Genomic DNA, 16,656 nt, shown 5'->3' on the forward strand with positions numbered 1-16,656 from the left:
CAGGACTTTATCCACACTATATTTTTTACAATATTTGCAAAGGTCTTTGCTTTCAGAGATGTCCTTTCCTGATCTGTGGAGATTAATAAAACAGGCCTGTGTGATCTGATATTGTGACAATATGAGTGTAAGAAGATGTGAAGAAATACAATTCACTGCTAGATCTGAGGTATCTTTAATCCACGTGAGCAAAAATATACAAAATAATACAATAAAACAACAAATGAGAAACAGACAATTTAACAGGAGTGGTTGTGAAAACAGTAGTTATAACGTGACAAATAGACTTACAGTGTAAAGATGTCATGCTTACAAAAAGGGTAATAAGGTACTGTCAAGAAAAGTTAACGGTCCATAAATAAAATCCTGAATTTCCAGTTGCAAATTTTTTCTTTTTACTTAAACATCTGGAATACAATCATGTCTTCAATTTGTAAGTGTCGGTTGGATTCTTATGCTATGTTAGTGATGCACCCGTGTGATGAGGGCACGTGGGGTGGGATGTTGGCAGGTTGGGCACACAATACGATTGGATGTTGATGTAGTGGCCGACCTCAGAGGATTGGCTTCCTTCTGCACGCAGGCGCGGCAGAGCAAGTGACCACAGCTCAGACGGTAGACGGATGATGCTGAGGTGGAGTAAAGGGACACAGAACAGGAACACGCAGAGCACATCTTCTCACCTATTAAGCAAAGATGGGGCGAGGGAGAATCACTTAATACTCACTTAATTTCAAACAAACTTTAAATACTTCTGCCATAAAATTTTAAGCAATGTTCTGTAGCCAGGTAGCATTTGGGGCACTGCTTATTATATTAAACCAATTTAAATGAAGTCAAACTGATTTGGATATAAGGTCACTCAGAGTGCTTTACAAAGGGAGAGCAATACAGAAAAACATTTAAAGAATGTAAATGCAACTCTGGTTAAGCATTGAATGAGAAAGCGTGACAGCACTCTAGAAATTTAACACCATGTTTGTTTTGTCTTTTGTGGCAATGATCAGCAGGGAAACAATAGACATCTGGTTCTTATGTTACAAATGTATCAAGTAAAACTGAACACTTGCATTTCTCCCACTTCACTGGCGCTTTAAACTTGAACATAGGCTCAAGGTTTGTTTTTTCAGTATTTTTTTCTCCACTGTAATAACACAAAATTGAGTTATTCAGAACAGAGGTAAGCAGCAGTGAAGTGGTCGGAAAAATTTCTATGTATGGTTTCACACCTCTGTTTTATTTCTAACTGACATGAATCAAAACTGACTACACCAAAAACAAGATTTCTAAACAACTTCTCCAGATTTCTTTATTATATTTCAACAGTCATATACTTAGGGAATAGTATTTACTCAAATGTATCAGAGGGTGCAAATCCTACCTGTAGAACTGCTCAGGAAGCCTGAATTCTGGCGCTGTTGGGTGGTATTCAGCGTTTCAGAGTCAGGACTAACCCGCTTCTGGGGCAAATTTGAAGTGAAGGAGGGCCGGCCCTGCAGGGCAGAGAAGAGGGCCTCATCCAGACTAGCAGATAAACGCTGCTCGTGGGAGCTGCAGCTCGGAACTGAAGGTGCACAATGAGGAAGCAAACGTGAAGACAGCAGAGAAGTCAACAATCAAGACAAACTGAAAAAATGGCATGGATATGGTTTAGATCAGGGATGTCAAACTCATTTTACATGTCGGTCCACATACTTTGATCTTAAATGGGCCAAACCAGTAAAACTCCAGAAAAGAAGTTTAACTACCGGTACATGTTCCAAAAGCCATCCAATTGGCTGGATTGGGCCAATTCTGGTCCCTGGGCCTTATGTTTGACACCCCTGGTTTGTATGTTTACATGTTATACTCACCAGAAACTGCATCACTTTTTAGTTTTTTTGTTTGGAGTTCCCTCTCAGGTGTCAATGTGTCCTTGGATTCTTTGGAAATATCACTTAGATCTCGTTTCTTTCTCCTGTCTAATGCTGATTTATTACCTGTACTTAAAGGCTCAGCATCAGATGTGTGATTTTTATTATCTGACAAAGGTCCTGACCCTGCATCTTCTATCTTCACAGTCCTGTTTGTGATTCTGGTGTCAGCATTATATTCAGCAGCACCACTGTTTGAGCTTTTACTGAGGCACAGAGAGCTCTGAGAATGTTCGTGTACTTTGGAGGCTAGAAGTCTTGAGGCCTGTGTATTGTCTCCTGTAACTCCTCTCCCCAACATCCCATCCCTCCTCGTCATTCCTTTCTGCAACAGGAAGTGGTCAATGCGACTTTTCAGTTGGGGGTTAGGAAGAGGTTGGGAAGTTGAAGTGAATGGTACACCGGTGAAAGGGTCATTTGGGGGTCTACCCCACGTGGCTTCCCTCTTCTGGTACTCTTCCAGAGTGGAGTTGTCCACTGACACACCACTGGGCAGCAGCATAGGGAGCATCATCACTTCCTGTGTGAGTGGATCAAGGAATTCTTCTGGGATGGAATGACTACCAAAGTAAACGACATATTGGCACACATCAATACTTACATAATCTATAAAACCAACAGTATAGATGTGACAGCCCGATAATTAGTTCTACTACTTTTGAAATTACACAAATACCTTGGAGGTTCTTGCAGTCCCTGTTTGCTTTGTCTGATAGGAGGTGCAAAAAATGCAGGCTGTTGTAGCCGTCTTTCACTGGCCTTGTGGACTTTTTTGATCCTCTCCACTTCTTCTGCAGAGCAGCTGCGAGCAGGTTGTCCCCACACAGTCAAAGATTTCAGCCCCAGAGATGATGCTGCACCACCATAAGGCATGGTTACACGAAGCTTTGTCACAGCCCCGAGCGAGAGCAAACCTCGGCTCCATAGCTCCTCTTGCAGACAGTTTGCAGGTTGTGGAGGAGGCGAGGACAGAAACGGGGCCCTGGGGCAAAAATTTGAACGTGTGAAACAGACTTTGGTTTCCTCCTTTAGTTCGCAACGAGCCACCAGTTTAAACTCTGGCTCAGAATTGCTGGATTCCGTGTTTGTCTGATGTTTGAACATGCAGCCTCTTTTCTGAGGCTCACCTGGAGTCACTTCACTCCACTGCTGGGCCTGAAGACTCCACTGGTGGCTGTTACTCTGTTGAGATTTACTCTCGTGGTTTCGAAGTTCTCGTCTATTCGCTGCATTCTGATCTTTCGCCTGTATCTGTTTCTTTTGTGGAAAATCTTTGGTGCCTGTAGAAGGTAACGGATCAGAACTGGTGCTGATCTCCAGTTTCTTGCAAGCCTGTCCCCTGTCCATACCCCAGGGCCACAACTCAACATCCACCCTACACAGCTCCACCTGGAAACCAAACTTCAATGTCACCTTGAAGGAACAGAAGAAAAATGTGTAAGGTATGGATATAAACACATTACTATAATAATCATACCTAGTTTTTTTTTAAATGTGACTCTTACGGTGTGTTCACACCGAACGCGATGGACGCGAATAGAGCGTCAGGTTTACATGTAAAGTCAATGGAAAGGCGCGATGACGCGCGATTGCGGGTCCCGCGAAAATTCGGAAGCAGATTTGCGTCGCGAAAACGCCAAAACGCGTGAAACGCGCGTCAGTGTAGCGCGTCTGGCGCGTTTGACGCGCGAATAAAACCACGCGCGTGAGTTTTTGTGTTGCACTTTGTGCATACGCGCGTTTCGCGTCTACCGCTCGAGTTGGAAAAATCTGAACTCCAGCGTCAAATCGCGCCGCGACAACCAATCAGGAGCCTGGTGACGTGGCTGTTACCTAGGTCAAAGGGGCAGATCCAGCCAAAGCCTTTCATACTTCAATGGAGGGGAAGGCTAATCAATGCGGTAGCAAACAACTCGGAGCTGTACAACACCAGCTGCTTTCAGTACCGAGACAGGAATAAAAAGGACCGAGCTTGGAGGAAGATATGTGAAGAGATCGGGCAACCTGGTAAGTTCATTCATTTCTCTTTTGAAAGTTTTCACTGACCCGGGGAAGCCGCACAAAAGCTAGCAAGCCACCGCTATTTTCCCACTGACGTACAAATACCGTTCTGCTTTTATGCATGTTATCATTTAGGAATATATTTTATTGTTTATTAATAAACAGCACACAGTGGTCCCGCTGTTCATCCGTCACTGCTTTGCTTTTTCGCTGATTTTTTATTGCACAGTACAGCATTGCATTCTGCAGCCTGATTGACAAATCTCCTGCGCTTGCCAAATTTATCACGTTTGGTTTTGATAACCATCGCGTCCAATAGAAAAAACAGCACAAAAACACCCATAACTATGAGCCTCATTCGGAAATAGACACCTGCACCGTGAGGGAAAAAGGCGCACGAAAGTGGCGGGCAGATGAAGACAAACCGCGGCATAATAATACTTTTACGTTTTGCAATCTACAAAGGTTTGCACTTTGAGAATCAATTGTGAGAACTGTGACCAGGGGCTAGTTATTCTGAGAACCCCTGCAATAAATGAGGGACCACTGTCTACTCTACGATTATTATATCCAACCTGTTAACATTTAATACTGTATTGATAGAACCAACTGATTCTGCAGCAGAGCATCCCCAGTCCCTGAGCTCCTGCTGCTGCACCCACAGATATGTACAGCAAGCACTGATACCTTTTTAGTCGGTGGGATTCCCTTGTGATCACCTTTACTAAATATCTACAACCAATCTGATTATATCCTGTTATTGTTTTTTTTTTCTTCAATGTTGAAATTAAAATCTAGTAGCAGCCTTCTCATTTCTTTGTGTTTTGTGCTGTTTTACAGGCCCACAGAGGAGGACGGCTCCGAGGCAGATGAGGGACGGGTCCCAGGACGGTCCATCGGCGGTGGAGCTGGCCATCCTGGAGTCCCTGAAGAGGCCACACCAGTCTCCAATGGAGCATTTCCTCCTCAGCCTTGTTCCTGCTCTGGAGAGCAGCTGGTCCTTTTTATTCCTGTCTCTCTGTAAATTCTTATATTTTATATATTTATGTTTAATGTTTTTCTGTTTGAGACTTTTAATATTATTTTAAATAAATGTTTATAATGACTAATGTCTCAGTTCTACTACACAGCAAATGTTGGCACACGACTTGACACATGTAGACTTTATTTCATATTATACTAATGACAAAATATACTGATACAGTGGGATGCAGAAGTTTGGGCAACCTTGTTAATAGACATTATTTTCCTGTATAAATCGTTGGTTGTTACAATAAAAAATGTCAGTTAAATATCATACAGGAGACACACACAGTGATATTTGAGAAGTGAAAAGAAGTTTACTGGATTTACAGAAAGTGTGCAATAATTGTTTAAACAAAATCAAGCAGGTGCATCAATTTGGGCACCACAAAAAAGAAATGAAATGAATATTTAGTGTATATCAATGTGTGTGTCTCCTATATGATATATGGGGTGCCTTTGTCTGGATGTGCTTCCCATCCAGAGCTGCACAGCACAGAGGAAAGTTCCAGCGCTCCTGGAATCCCTCTGTGATGGAGCGCCAGTCTCCAGGTGAAGGCACAGCCATGAAGTCGTCCACTAGACAGTCCCAGATGGACGTCGCTGCCTGGGGGGTGATCTGGCTCACCGTGGACACACCGACTCTGAAACTGAACGCGATGGTCCTGAAGGAGTCCCCGGTGACAAGGAACCTGGACAAAATTGTTCAAAATTAGTATTATGTGTGCTGCAGTTACAAAATACATTATTCAAATTCCAAAATACTTTTGTGATGTCAGATTTAAATCACAAAACATGAATCTTACATAAAACCTTTTGTAATTATAAGGATAATTACAAAATGTATATTAGATAATATCTAAAACAGTTGTGTTTTGTTTTAACTTTAACATATCATAATTTGATTGGTAGCAACTTTCACAACTACAGTGAGCCAATCACTCATAATTCCTAAACATGTCAATCAGGTAGGAATGAAGTAAGACATTAATAGAAATAAAGAGTTGTATGTTGACATGTAGCCCTTTCCTTGCTTAAATCATTAATATTTTTGAAAAATTAATCTGTGATAAGACAGCTTATCAAGATAGAACCATGTAACTAGAGATGAACCAAACTGTTCAGTTTTATCTAACTCTGTTTTAATAAAGGCTGTGACCCCTGCTATAGAGTCTGACAGCTGCAGGGATTATATACAAATATTCAACTATCCCAGAATTAAACCAGGTCTAAATAAAAAGGAGTGAGTATCACTACAAAGGTTAACTCAGTGGTCCTAATGCTACAGTTTGATATCAGCAAACACCGAGCGCATACATTGATGTGACACCACAGCCATGCTATCATGCAAACACTGATAACAGCATAAATCGAATTAAATCGGGACTTGATGAGACCTTCTGAGTATCACTAGAAATATTATAAAGAGTCGTCTCTGTACCACAGTTTGCTTTCAGTAAACACCGACAGCATTCACTGTTAGCATAGCACATCCATGTTAGCAGTGTATAACTGGATGGATTAGCATATTAGCACAGATATCAATAAAGGACTACCGTATTAAATAGTTTTACTAACCTCAGGCAGACGGACAGGCGCTCTGCAGGTGGGATTGAGCGTCTGTAGTTGGTGTCTAGGCGGGCAATGCTGGGACCGACGAGGGAAAGCAGGTCCTCAAACTGGCCGACGGTGATAGCGCTGGAATCGGCCGTCATCCAGGCGCAGCTCCTGGAGCAAGTGGTGAAACTCACCAAACTGCTCATGCCTCTGGAGGACCTGATGGACCCAGGTATGGCGAGAACGTCTTTTACGCTGCTGCTCTGCTCTCCACAGTACATAGAGAAGGGAGACTCTCTCTTCAAGCGCTAGCTCGATAGCTGCCATCTTGCAAAACCAGGTCTGGCACAACTCCCTCCCACATTCCTCCCACATTTCCGGTTCACGCGCGTCAAAATATCATATTTTGACGCGCGATGGATTTTTCTTGGACACGCGTTGAGACGCGAATGTACATGCGTCAAATTAGGGGCGTTTGGGGCGTTTTATTCGCGTCCATCGCGTTCGGTACAATGCATTATGAATCCTCATCAAAATACAGGATATGTTCTCCATAAAAACTCAAATAAATAAATCATATTCAGGAAAGTTAAACTATCATATGACATCCCACAGTGGAGAATACCACAGTTCATTGCAACAATGTGGGAAAGTTTTTGTTTAAACTGACTGCTTTAAACATACAAATGTACCATTGCTGCCAGAGAAAAACATGATGGTAAGAACTACTAATCTCGATTTCTATGCACAAAGAGGCTGAACACACATTTCCTATTGAAGCGTGATTCATGAAGGGAACAATACATGCAGGTGTGTATGCACATTTAGTAAATCTGACTTTCCTTTTGAATGCCATTTTTGGCTTTTTACCCTTTTGTTGCATTTTTGGCTTATGTTACAAATACACTTTGGGTGCTCAGTCAGTGAGCGGTGTTTTCTATGAGGAAAAAAATAACCTGCACAGCTTTCAAATGAACATAAGAGATGATATAACAGACTTAAGGAAAAGGAAGCATATTAAGACCTCTTTAGAACACCTACTGCATTCTGGTTTAAAGGGGTTCAAATCTTAAGCTTGTAACAAGAATAAAAATAAACTTTACAGTTGGATATCCGTGTTCAGCCCCATCAACATAATACTCTACATAATTAATGTTTGGAAACAAAAATACAGTCAAAAAGATGACAAAACAAACAAAAAACCATAGATAAAATATAATACATGAGATAGAATAGCTACTCTTCCTCAGTGTCTTCCTGACCTGCACATTTTCCCCAAATTCCCTGTTTTCAAGCGGTTATTATTTAAATAAAAGGTAGTGGTACGTTTTTCAGTACCAAATACTACTTCTACTGGTACCTATTATTTAATGAGACATATACACATTTTAGGAAAAAATGCTGAGTGTCAAGTTCCAAAGTATGACAGTGAAATCTTACCTGTACAGGTGGACGAAGGAAATATTCCAGCTTAAAGCCACGTCTGCGGAGGGCAGGGTCAGCTGATACAAGATTTGTGACATCATAGCCATCTGCACACAGCTGGGGAAGAAAATTAAACTGGTGTCAGTGTTTTTCAGGGAAAGCTTGAAATTGAAAATGTACAGAGAAAAGCTACATTATGTTATAGTAATGTAGGATTGACTGCTTCTTGAGGCGACTGTCATGATTTAGCACCATAGAAATAAAACTGAATCGAACTGACAGCAGATATGAGAAAATTTGAAAACAATTACAGTACACATGCCTCACATGCTCATGAGAGAGTCATCACAAGGTTAAACATGGAAAGCTCATATGAAATGAGAACAAGCCATGTAAAAGACATAAATAAGGCACATGTGGAGTAAAAAAAACAAAGAAACTGTTTTCTTGAAGGTGATAACATTCATTTTTTTAATCCTCTGAGTGTGATGAAAAAGACAGCCATGATCGGATTAAAAAATACCAATGAAAAGAACACAAGGACGGTTGTGATTCAGTCTCCCACACAGCACTTTATCCCACCGGTTTTTTATTTATTTTTATTTTTACATTACTGTCCTCCACTTCCTGTGTCATTTTGCGTCTGTCTGCGCTGCTTTGAACTGCTTATCTAAAAACATATCAAGCCTTTTCTTGGACTTTAAAAAACAAAAAATAAAATAGTTAAATAAAAAAAAGAAAGGAGGGGAGGGGAGGGTACCTTTATGTGGCAGGTCTATAAAATATATCTCACCTTGTTACAATGAGCTGTCGTGTGAAAATGTGGCAAGCAGAGATTCACAACCATACTCTCCAATCTGTAAAGAGAAACAGTTTGTAGTTATGAACGTTTTCTGATGTCACTTACACAAAACTTATAGGTCACAGCAAAATGGGCCATTTAGTGAATAGAGCTCATGAACCCCAACTCAGAAGGTAAACATATATTTGCTGTGTTTACACTTCCATCTCATAATCATCTCTCAATAACGATTTTTAACACTAAGTTGAATGACCTGAGCTTAATTTTTCATTATAATAACATAAAATGGACATTTAGCGAAAGAGCCTGAACTTTGCATGCACTAACAATAAGCACAACAGGACGTGTTTGTTCTTTAAGCACAGGCTATTTAACATTTAAAGTCATACGTCATTGCAATTCCCAACAATATTATTATACAGTAAGTATTTATTACGATGAAGAGGAAAGACCCTGATTTGCACATATGTTTGAGCTGTATTTCAATTGAATTCAATAATTCATTTCTGACTGCCTCCAAGATAGGACTGAAATCATTAGTCAGTTAACAATAAGACACATGATTTAGCAGTTAATTAATTTATTAAAGGGAAAGCCAAACATTTCTCCTTCTTCATCTTCTTTCAACTGCTCCCTTTAGAGCAGGGGTCCCCAATCCCAGTTCACGAGGGCCAGTGTCCCTGCAGGTTTTAGATGTGTCCTTGATCCATCACAGCTGATTTAAATGGATAAATTACCGTCTCAGCTGTCTTGAAGTTCATTACCAGAGGCCTGGTAATGAACTAATCATGTGATTCAGGTGTGTTGACCCAGGGTGAGATCTAAAACCTGCAGGGACATCGGCCCTCGTGGACTGGGATTGGGGACCCCTGCTTTAGAGGTTGTATGCTGGACCACGTGCCTGCATGTCACCCCATCTCTAGCATCCTTCACTATCACGCCAACCCTCTGCATGAGCTATTTTATTACATCAAGAACCTTGTCTGTGGTCTTCCTCTTTTCATCCTTTGTGGAAGCTCCATCTTCAGCATACTTTGTGCAGTGTATCCACTATCCTTCCTCTGCACATGTCCAAAGGATCTCAGCCTTACCTCTTCAAACAGCTCAACCTGACCTGTTAATCTGATATAACTACTCTTACTCTTGTCCAAACATCATAGTCCACGTGGACTATGAGTGCAGATCGTTTTGACCTTCTCTATACTTCTCCATCAAACGGCTTCTCTGTCTTACATCACTGTACATTATAATGGGAGACACAGCCTTCAGCTTTCAGGCCCCTCTTCTGTGGAACCAGCTTCCAGTTTGGATTAGGGAGACATACATCCTTTCTACTATTAAGATTAGGCTTAAAACTTTCCTTTTTGATAAAGCATATAGTTAGGTTTGGATCAGGTGACTAAATCCTTCCTTAGTTATCCTCCCAGCTTGCTTGCTGCTACTACTGCACATTCACCTAATGTATATACTATATATATATAATGCTCTTCCTCTACCCCCCCCCCCCCCCCGCCAAGGAGCATGTCAGGTTACATTTCACTGTGTGTTATACTTGTATAACTATGCATGTGACAAATAAAGAACCTTGAACTTGAGTTACGCTGCAGGTCTAGACTGCTGGGGGATTTCCATGATACATTCAGCGTTTCTTCTTCAGTCACCTTTTTCACTCACTATGTGTTAATAGACCTATCTGCATTTAATTATTAATTATTATTAACCTCTGTCTCTCTTCCACAGCGTGTTTTTGTCCTATGTTCATCAACTCAACCCCAACAGGTCGTGGCAAATGGCTGCCCCTCTCTGAGATTAATCAAGTATTCTGATTCTGACTGGTTCCACTGAGGTTTCTTCCTGTTAAACGGGAAGTTTTCCTTCCCACTGTCGCCAAAGCCCTTTCTCATAGGGGGTCATATGATTGTTGGGGTTTTCTCTGATTTCTCTGTATTATTGCAGGGTTTTTATCTTACAATACAATGCGTCTTAAGACAACTTTTGTTTTGATTTAGCGCTTTATAAACGGAACTGACTTGAACTGAACGTCTGTGGTACTGATAAATAATGATGTATGATTTTTTTCTCTCTCTGACCAGACGTTTAGTGGATAAATAACTTCAACTCGTACAATCATTATTAAGACAGTCGAAACAATCAGAATTAATAACAGCTCACCGATAGCTGAGTCAAAAACAGTTATCAACAACTATTCTGATTGTTTTCAATGTATGATCTAAAACAGACAAATCAATGTCTCTCCGTTTCTTGTAGGAAAATAACTAAACCGAGAACATCGCCACTTTTTCACCACTTAAGGATATTTTTAATACAAAGCTATTAATGACTGAACAAGAACGCAATCGTTTCAGGGACACTGTCAAACGTATCGCTGCAGCTTTTGGTTAGAATAGACTTGTAAAATAGATTTTACATGTAACTGAAAACTACTTGGTTACATGTAAAATCTGTTATGAATTCAGCTGTATTCTAACCAACAGCTAACAATGAGCTAATATTTAAACTTGGGTGAGACTGACAGTGTTAACATTTCCACAGCAAACTAAACCAATGAAAATTAACTCACTTTGCTTGGTTGCTGACACTTTCCCGCTTTGAGTCTTTATTTTGCGTGTCTAATCATTAGGAAAAAAGCTACTAGCAGCGATCTGTTATTAGCCACAAAACAGCTACATAGCTTAGCCGGCTGAGCTACAGCACGCTGTAAGGGACATACTTCAAATTTCGTCAACAAAGTACATTATTAGTAAGCAGATTTTGAGTGGATTTAGCTGCCTGTTCATTAATACTTATGTGTTTCTTGCCATAGTTTGTACTTAAAGAAGCCACTACAGACAATTACAATCTTTTTAATTTTTTATGCACTCTTTTTGAGTTTGAGGTTGTTGTTTTTTTTTTTTTTTTTTTTTTTTTTGCCAACCACGAACTCTTCTATCAGGCTATCCATCCAATGTACTAACTACTCGAGGTGTTACTAACTACATCCTACGCAGGTAGAAAACATTCAAAACACTGCCACAGTTAAGTTTGTTGTTTTGCTATACCTTTCTGCCAGTAAAGAATCAGTGGAACTTCCCAGTACATTTTTAAAGGTCATTTGTCATAGTGACTTTTTTCTCCTCATGGCAAAAAATGATCCACATCAGTGGCACAATACATTTAACCTTCCAGTGTTATTTACACTTTATTTTGTATAATTTATGTCCTGATTAAATTAATTTTTTCCCCTTAAAAATAGATGGAAAATGATAGTTTTCAGTTTAATAACAGTGCTCCCTGATTTGTTGGGTCATGAACAGACATTCAAAATATTCTGTGAAAAACCTTTGACTCCAGTGTGTTAAAAGTAGATTTCAAAGTAGATTCTGGCTGCCTCTGCCTCAATTTTATCCCACAACTTAGACATTCACATTATTCACACTCTCATTACACATACATATAGGATCTTGGGGGTGGGCACAATCACGGAGTCCAAATTACCATCAGGGTGTATACCTCACCCCTGACGTCGTTGCCCACCTCTCAATTTTAAATACACTTAGTCATTGAGGGCTAGCAGGAGGGACTATGCGCTTACCTGCTGCTCCTTGGCAGGTAGCTCCATGCCCTCCTGGGTTTTAATTACACCTTAGAACACATATGCATCAACACTACAATGAGCGGGTGGAGGGAGGTTTGGAGTCTTCTCCCACTCCCATTCTCTGCGGCCTGCTGGAGCGGGAGGGCTAGTAGGAGGAGTTGGCCGTCCGACTGCGGTCTGGGGTGTGGGGCCTCCCTGCTGCTGCGGAGTCGGGGTGGTCTGCCTCTCCCCACCGCAGGGAAAAGGGCAACACCACCTGGGTCTGGGTGCAATTCCCCCCTCCAGGGGCAAGGGTACCTAGACCCGGTTTGTAGAGTACGCTTGGGGAGTGTGATTGTGTGTACAGCGTCTCTTTATGTCTGTCTCCACGTTGGTTGAGTGTGGAGTGAGTGCATATGAGAGCATGAGGGTGGGAATGGATGTTTGTGTCTGTGGGTGCCTGTATGTCTGTGTCTATATGTCAGGTTGGGTATCAGACGCCACCTCTCTGGGGACACCTCAGGCCCTCCAAGGTTTGGAGGCCTATCTCCACCCACCACCACTTCCCCTGCCGGTGGTGGACTCCCTCAGGTGTCGGTGTGTTGGTGGTTCTTTGTGTCTGGGGGTGGGCGTCCGGGTACACACCGGCTCACTCCTTGGCGGCCGCTTGTCGGGGCCTGGGGCCTGGGGCTCGCTCGGGCCCCTTTGGAGGTGGGGTGCCCCCGGCCTCTCGGCCTGGGGCTCGGTCACTCAGGCACAGCTGGGGGCCGGCGGAGCTCACGGGCGCGTCACTGCAACTCCCCCTGACTTCTGCTCCGCGGCTGCTGGGCGAGCCCTCATCTGGGACTCTCCTCAGCTCTTACTGGAACAGTGGCGCGGCTGCCCCTCTGTTGGTCTTCCATGGTCTCTTGTGTTCTGGGGGCCTCTGGATGTCTGGAGTTTTGATCTCCTCCATACCCGCTTCACACCCTGGAGGACGGGGCTGTGGCCCCCCCACACTCCCTAGCAGATCATTACATGGAGAAACCTTTGGAATGCAAGCATGCTGATCCACACAGGTATGCACACATGGGTATTCACAGACGTGGACTAAAGCTTTCTTGGCTGCTGCCTCAAAGCACACTGTGCGCTGTCTATCTTGCGTGCTGCACAATATCGTTTATTATTTAGTAAATATTGATATCTATGACTAGCTAGTTTATTGTGATGGTGCTTTGTTTTCTCTATTATTATGTTGCTCTTTGTTGTTTGCTGTCTCCTCTGTTTGTTTTTTTTGTTTGTTTTTTTTTTTTCTCCATACAGGTGACCCAGGAGTTCTTTTTTTTTTTTTCTCTCTCTTCCCCCCCCCCTCTCACCGTCTCTTCTCCCCTTTGGTTTTCTTTCTTTCTCTCCCCCTCTTTCTCTCATTCATTCCCCCTGTCCTATTTATTAAAAAAAAAAAAAAAAAAAAAAAAAATGACAAAGGATGAACTGAAGCTCTGCCATCACGTAATGTCGCATACTGCTGTTTCTGATGTCATTTAAAAAAAAAAAAAAAAAAAAAAAAAAAAAAGTAGATTTCAAAGAGAAGATTTTTTTTCGATCCTGAGATTCCAGTATTTGAAAATTATGCAAATGTAATCATAGATAACATAGATACTTATTTTTCTATATTTAAACCTAAAATATTAGAAAACTCTACATACAAATGTCAATAACTGAGTATGGACCTCTGATCCATAATTTTGTTGTACATGTACAATGACAGTAAAGGGCTATTCTATTCTATTCTGCTAATGGTGAGATGTTGTAATTAATTATTTTTTTTTACCTTATATCCATGAAATAATAATGGCAAGGCCTCTGCATTTTCCATCTAAAAGTGCTCTGTGTCCATCTTGTCCCTTTCACATATTGCATCCTCTATATGAAGGTCAGCAGAGTTGCTCATCTGTAAAAGCTGCAGCCTACTTCATTTCAAGGATATTTCAATTGGATACATAATGTTCAGAGGGATGAACCCAGACTTCTTTTGTTTGAGGGTTGTTATTTTTTTTGCTCACTATTATACCTTTCCATAATTTAATTTCACACCTTATAGTATCTACATTCTACGTTATAAGCTTAGGGTACTGGCTCTATTACTTAGTTGCTTTTACTTAAGCACATTCACATTGTGCTTCTATATACTGTGACAGTTGCTGTCTGCTTTATGTTGCAGATTTAGATCTTACATACAAAAAATAAGCCTGCGAATTAATGCACTGCCTTACTATAATGTATACTAACTGGCCATATTATTAGGTACACTTTGCTAACATTGGGTTGGACCCCCTTTTGCCTTCAGAACTGCAGAAATTCTTCAAAGTATAGCTTCAACAAGGTGCTGGAAACATTCCTCAGAGATTTTGGACCATAATGATATGATGGGATCATGCAATTACTGCAGGAACCACAGCTTTGGTGTGAATCTCCCATTCCACCACATTCCAAAGGTGGATTGACATCTGGTGACTGCTGAGGCCATTTGAGTACAGGGAACTCATTGTCATGTTCAAGAAACCAATTTGACATGAGATGTGCTTTGTGAAGTTATCCTGCTGAAAGCAGCTATCAGAAAATGGGTACATTGTGGTGATAAAGGGATGGACACAATCTGCAACAATACTCAACATTTGATACAAGGCAGAATGTTTAGCTTGTTTACAAAATCTAGACTCTACCATCTACAATTCACAGCAGAAACTGAGACTCATCTGACCAGGCAACAGTTTACAATCTTTTGTCACTGAATTTTGGTGAGTCTTAGCTCACATGAGTTATACTTGTGGTCTTCTGCTGCTGTACTCCACCTGCTTCAAGGATAATTGTGCATTCAGACATGCTTTTCTGTATACCTTGGTTGTAACAAGTAGTTATTGGAGTTGCTGTTTCCTTCCTCTTATCTTCAGACAGTCTGGCCATTCTCCTCTGACCTTTGGCACAAGGCATTTCTACTTAGAATGGTTGATTTACAGACCATTTTCTGTAAACCGTAGAGATGTTTGTGTGGGCAAATCGCAGTTGCCCAGCAGGTTTTGCAGGAGGCAGACCAGATCGACTACTACAAACAACAAACTTCAGTCACCTTTCTTCCCTATTCTGATGGACAGTTTAATCTTCAGGATGCACCTGCATGCCTAAATTGCAGGTGTGTCTGACAAAGTGGCCGGTAAGTTGAATGCTTTTTAGAGGTTTTTAGAAGTATAAAGAAAAAAAATGACTGATATTTTTTTTGATCTCCTTCTACTTTGTAAATAATCTGAGGGGAATGAATGGGAAACCACTGCTTTAAGAGACAATGTAACAACTTCCATCCACCCATCATCTGTCTCGACAGCAGCTTTCTTTGGGGCGCGAGACAGACACTAGCTTATGTTCACATCCACACCTATGGCCAATTTAGAACATACATATATGTGGATGGTGATGTAAACAGGGGTACCCAGAATGAGGGACAGAGAGCACATACAAATTTATCCTGATAAATTTGAATTTAAACACGCAGCCTTTTTGCTCTGAGGTGCTAACTCAGAGCGTAATAATAATTATTTCATATATCATTATATCATTATATAAAAATATTTCTTTTGGTCAGATTTTTCAAACTTGATTTCCAGAGTCAAATGTTTAGTCTTAAACATAAGAACAACTGAAGAACTAAAAGGGTTGAATTATTCACATATCTTTATTAGTTCTGCTGAATTTAACAAAGAGGTGGGTTTGAATCAAGCCAGAGCAGTACTAGTAACATAAATGCAAACAATAAATTGGAAATATGTATAAAATCGGTGGCATTTTGTTCTCTAAACAATGCAATACTGTAACTACATTTATCACCTACATCAAAAAGGAACATCATTTTTGGACAGGGTTGCTATGATTGCACCATCATGGTAGGCCGATAGGCTATCTACACAGTTAAAAAACAAACAAAAACAAAAACCACATAAAGGAAAGCTCAAATGGCACATATTTTTTTCTCTGTCAGTTCACCATAATATAATAACAGTAATAAAGATGATAATACTATATAATACCTTAGAGATAAGTTAATATTCTTGAGCAACATCTTTGTATGCTGGCATAACAACACATATAAAAGCCATGATATTCACATCTGAGTCTACTGTACATCATAACTTGTGTGTAGGAAACTACATAGTGCAGTTAGCCTGAATTCTCCCTTTAAAGGGGCAGACTCTCCACTCGTCTGATTTTTTTTCACTTCCTTATCCCCTGCTTTATCGAAACGAAATATACAGAAGAAAGTAAGACTTTCCAGCATAAACACACCTCCTCAGTTTGAAATGTAAGTCTCACAAGCTTTGATGTACATGTTA

At 40.9% G+C, this 16,656-nt stretch overlaps 1 protein-coding gene and 1 long non-coding RNA gene across 2 annotated transcripts; one reads left to right on the forward strand and one right to left on the reverse strand.

The window, feature by feature from the left end:
* Positions 1 to 159: 159 nt before the first annotated feature.
* Positions 160 to 11,434, reverse strand: ubox5 (U-box domain containing 5). The gene is made up of 7 exons (XM_080893400.1): positions 11,303 to 11,434; positions 8,713 to 8,776; positions 7,935 to 8,036; positions 2,590 to 3,326; positions 1,854 to 2,473; positions 1,382 to 1,564; positions 160 to 683 (listed from the first exon to the last, which is right to left on the reverse strand). Exons 2-7 carry the CDS (start codon positions 8,764 to 8,766, stop codon positions 463 to 465), a joined length of 1,917 nt encoding a protein of 638 aa, XP_080749526.1. The 5' UTR covers positions 8,767 to 8,776; positions 11,303 to 11,434; the 3' UTR covers positions 160 to 462.
* LOC308403724 lies at positions 3,415 to 5,019 on the forward strand. Its single transcript, XR_013972963.1, has 2 exons — positions 3,415 to 3,920; positions 4,755 to 5,019. It is a non-coding gene; the product is annotated as an uncharacterized lncRNA (long non-coding RNA).
* Positions 11,435 to 16,656: the final 5,222 nt, after the last annotated feature.

This window comes from Rhamphochromis sp. 'chilingali' (genome assembly GCF_963969265.1).
Source record: "Rhamphochromis sp. 'chilingali' genome assembly, chromosome: 10".
Classification (NCBI taxonomy): Eukaryota; Metazoa; Chordata; class Actinopteri; order Cichliformes; family Cichlidae; genus Rhamphochromis; species Rhamphochromis sp. 'chilingali'.

Excerpts from the sequence above, each read along its gene's own strand:
- ubox5 (XM_080893400.1), bottom strand. The coding sequence starts at position 8,766 with ATGGTTGTGAATCTCTGCTTGCCACATTTTCACACGACAGCTCATTGT. Across the intron at positions 2,474-2,589 it reads GGACTGCAAGAACCTCCAAG|TCATTCCATCCCAGAAGAAT; the intron begins GTATTTGTGTAA and ends TTACTTTGGTAG. Across the intron at positions 684-1,381 it reads CTTCCTGAGCAGTTCTACAG|GTGAGAAGATGTGCTCTGCG; the intron begins GTAGGATTTGCA and ends TTTGCTTAATAG.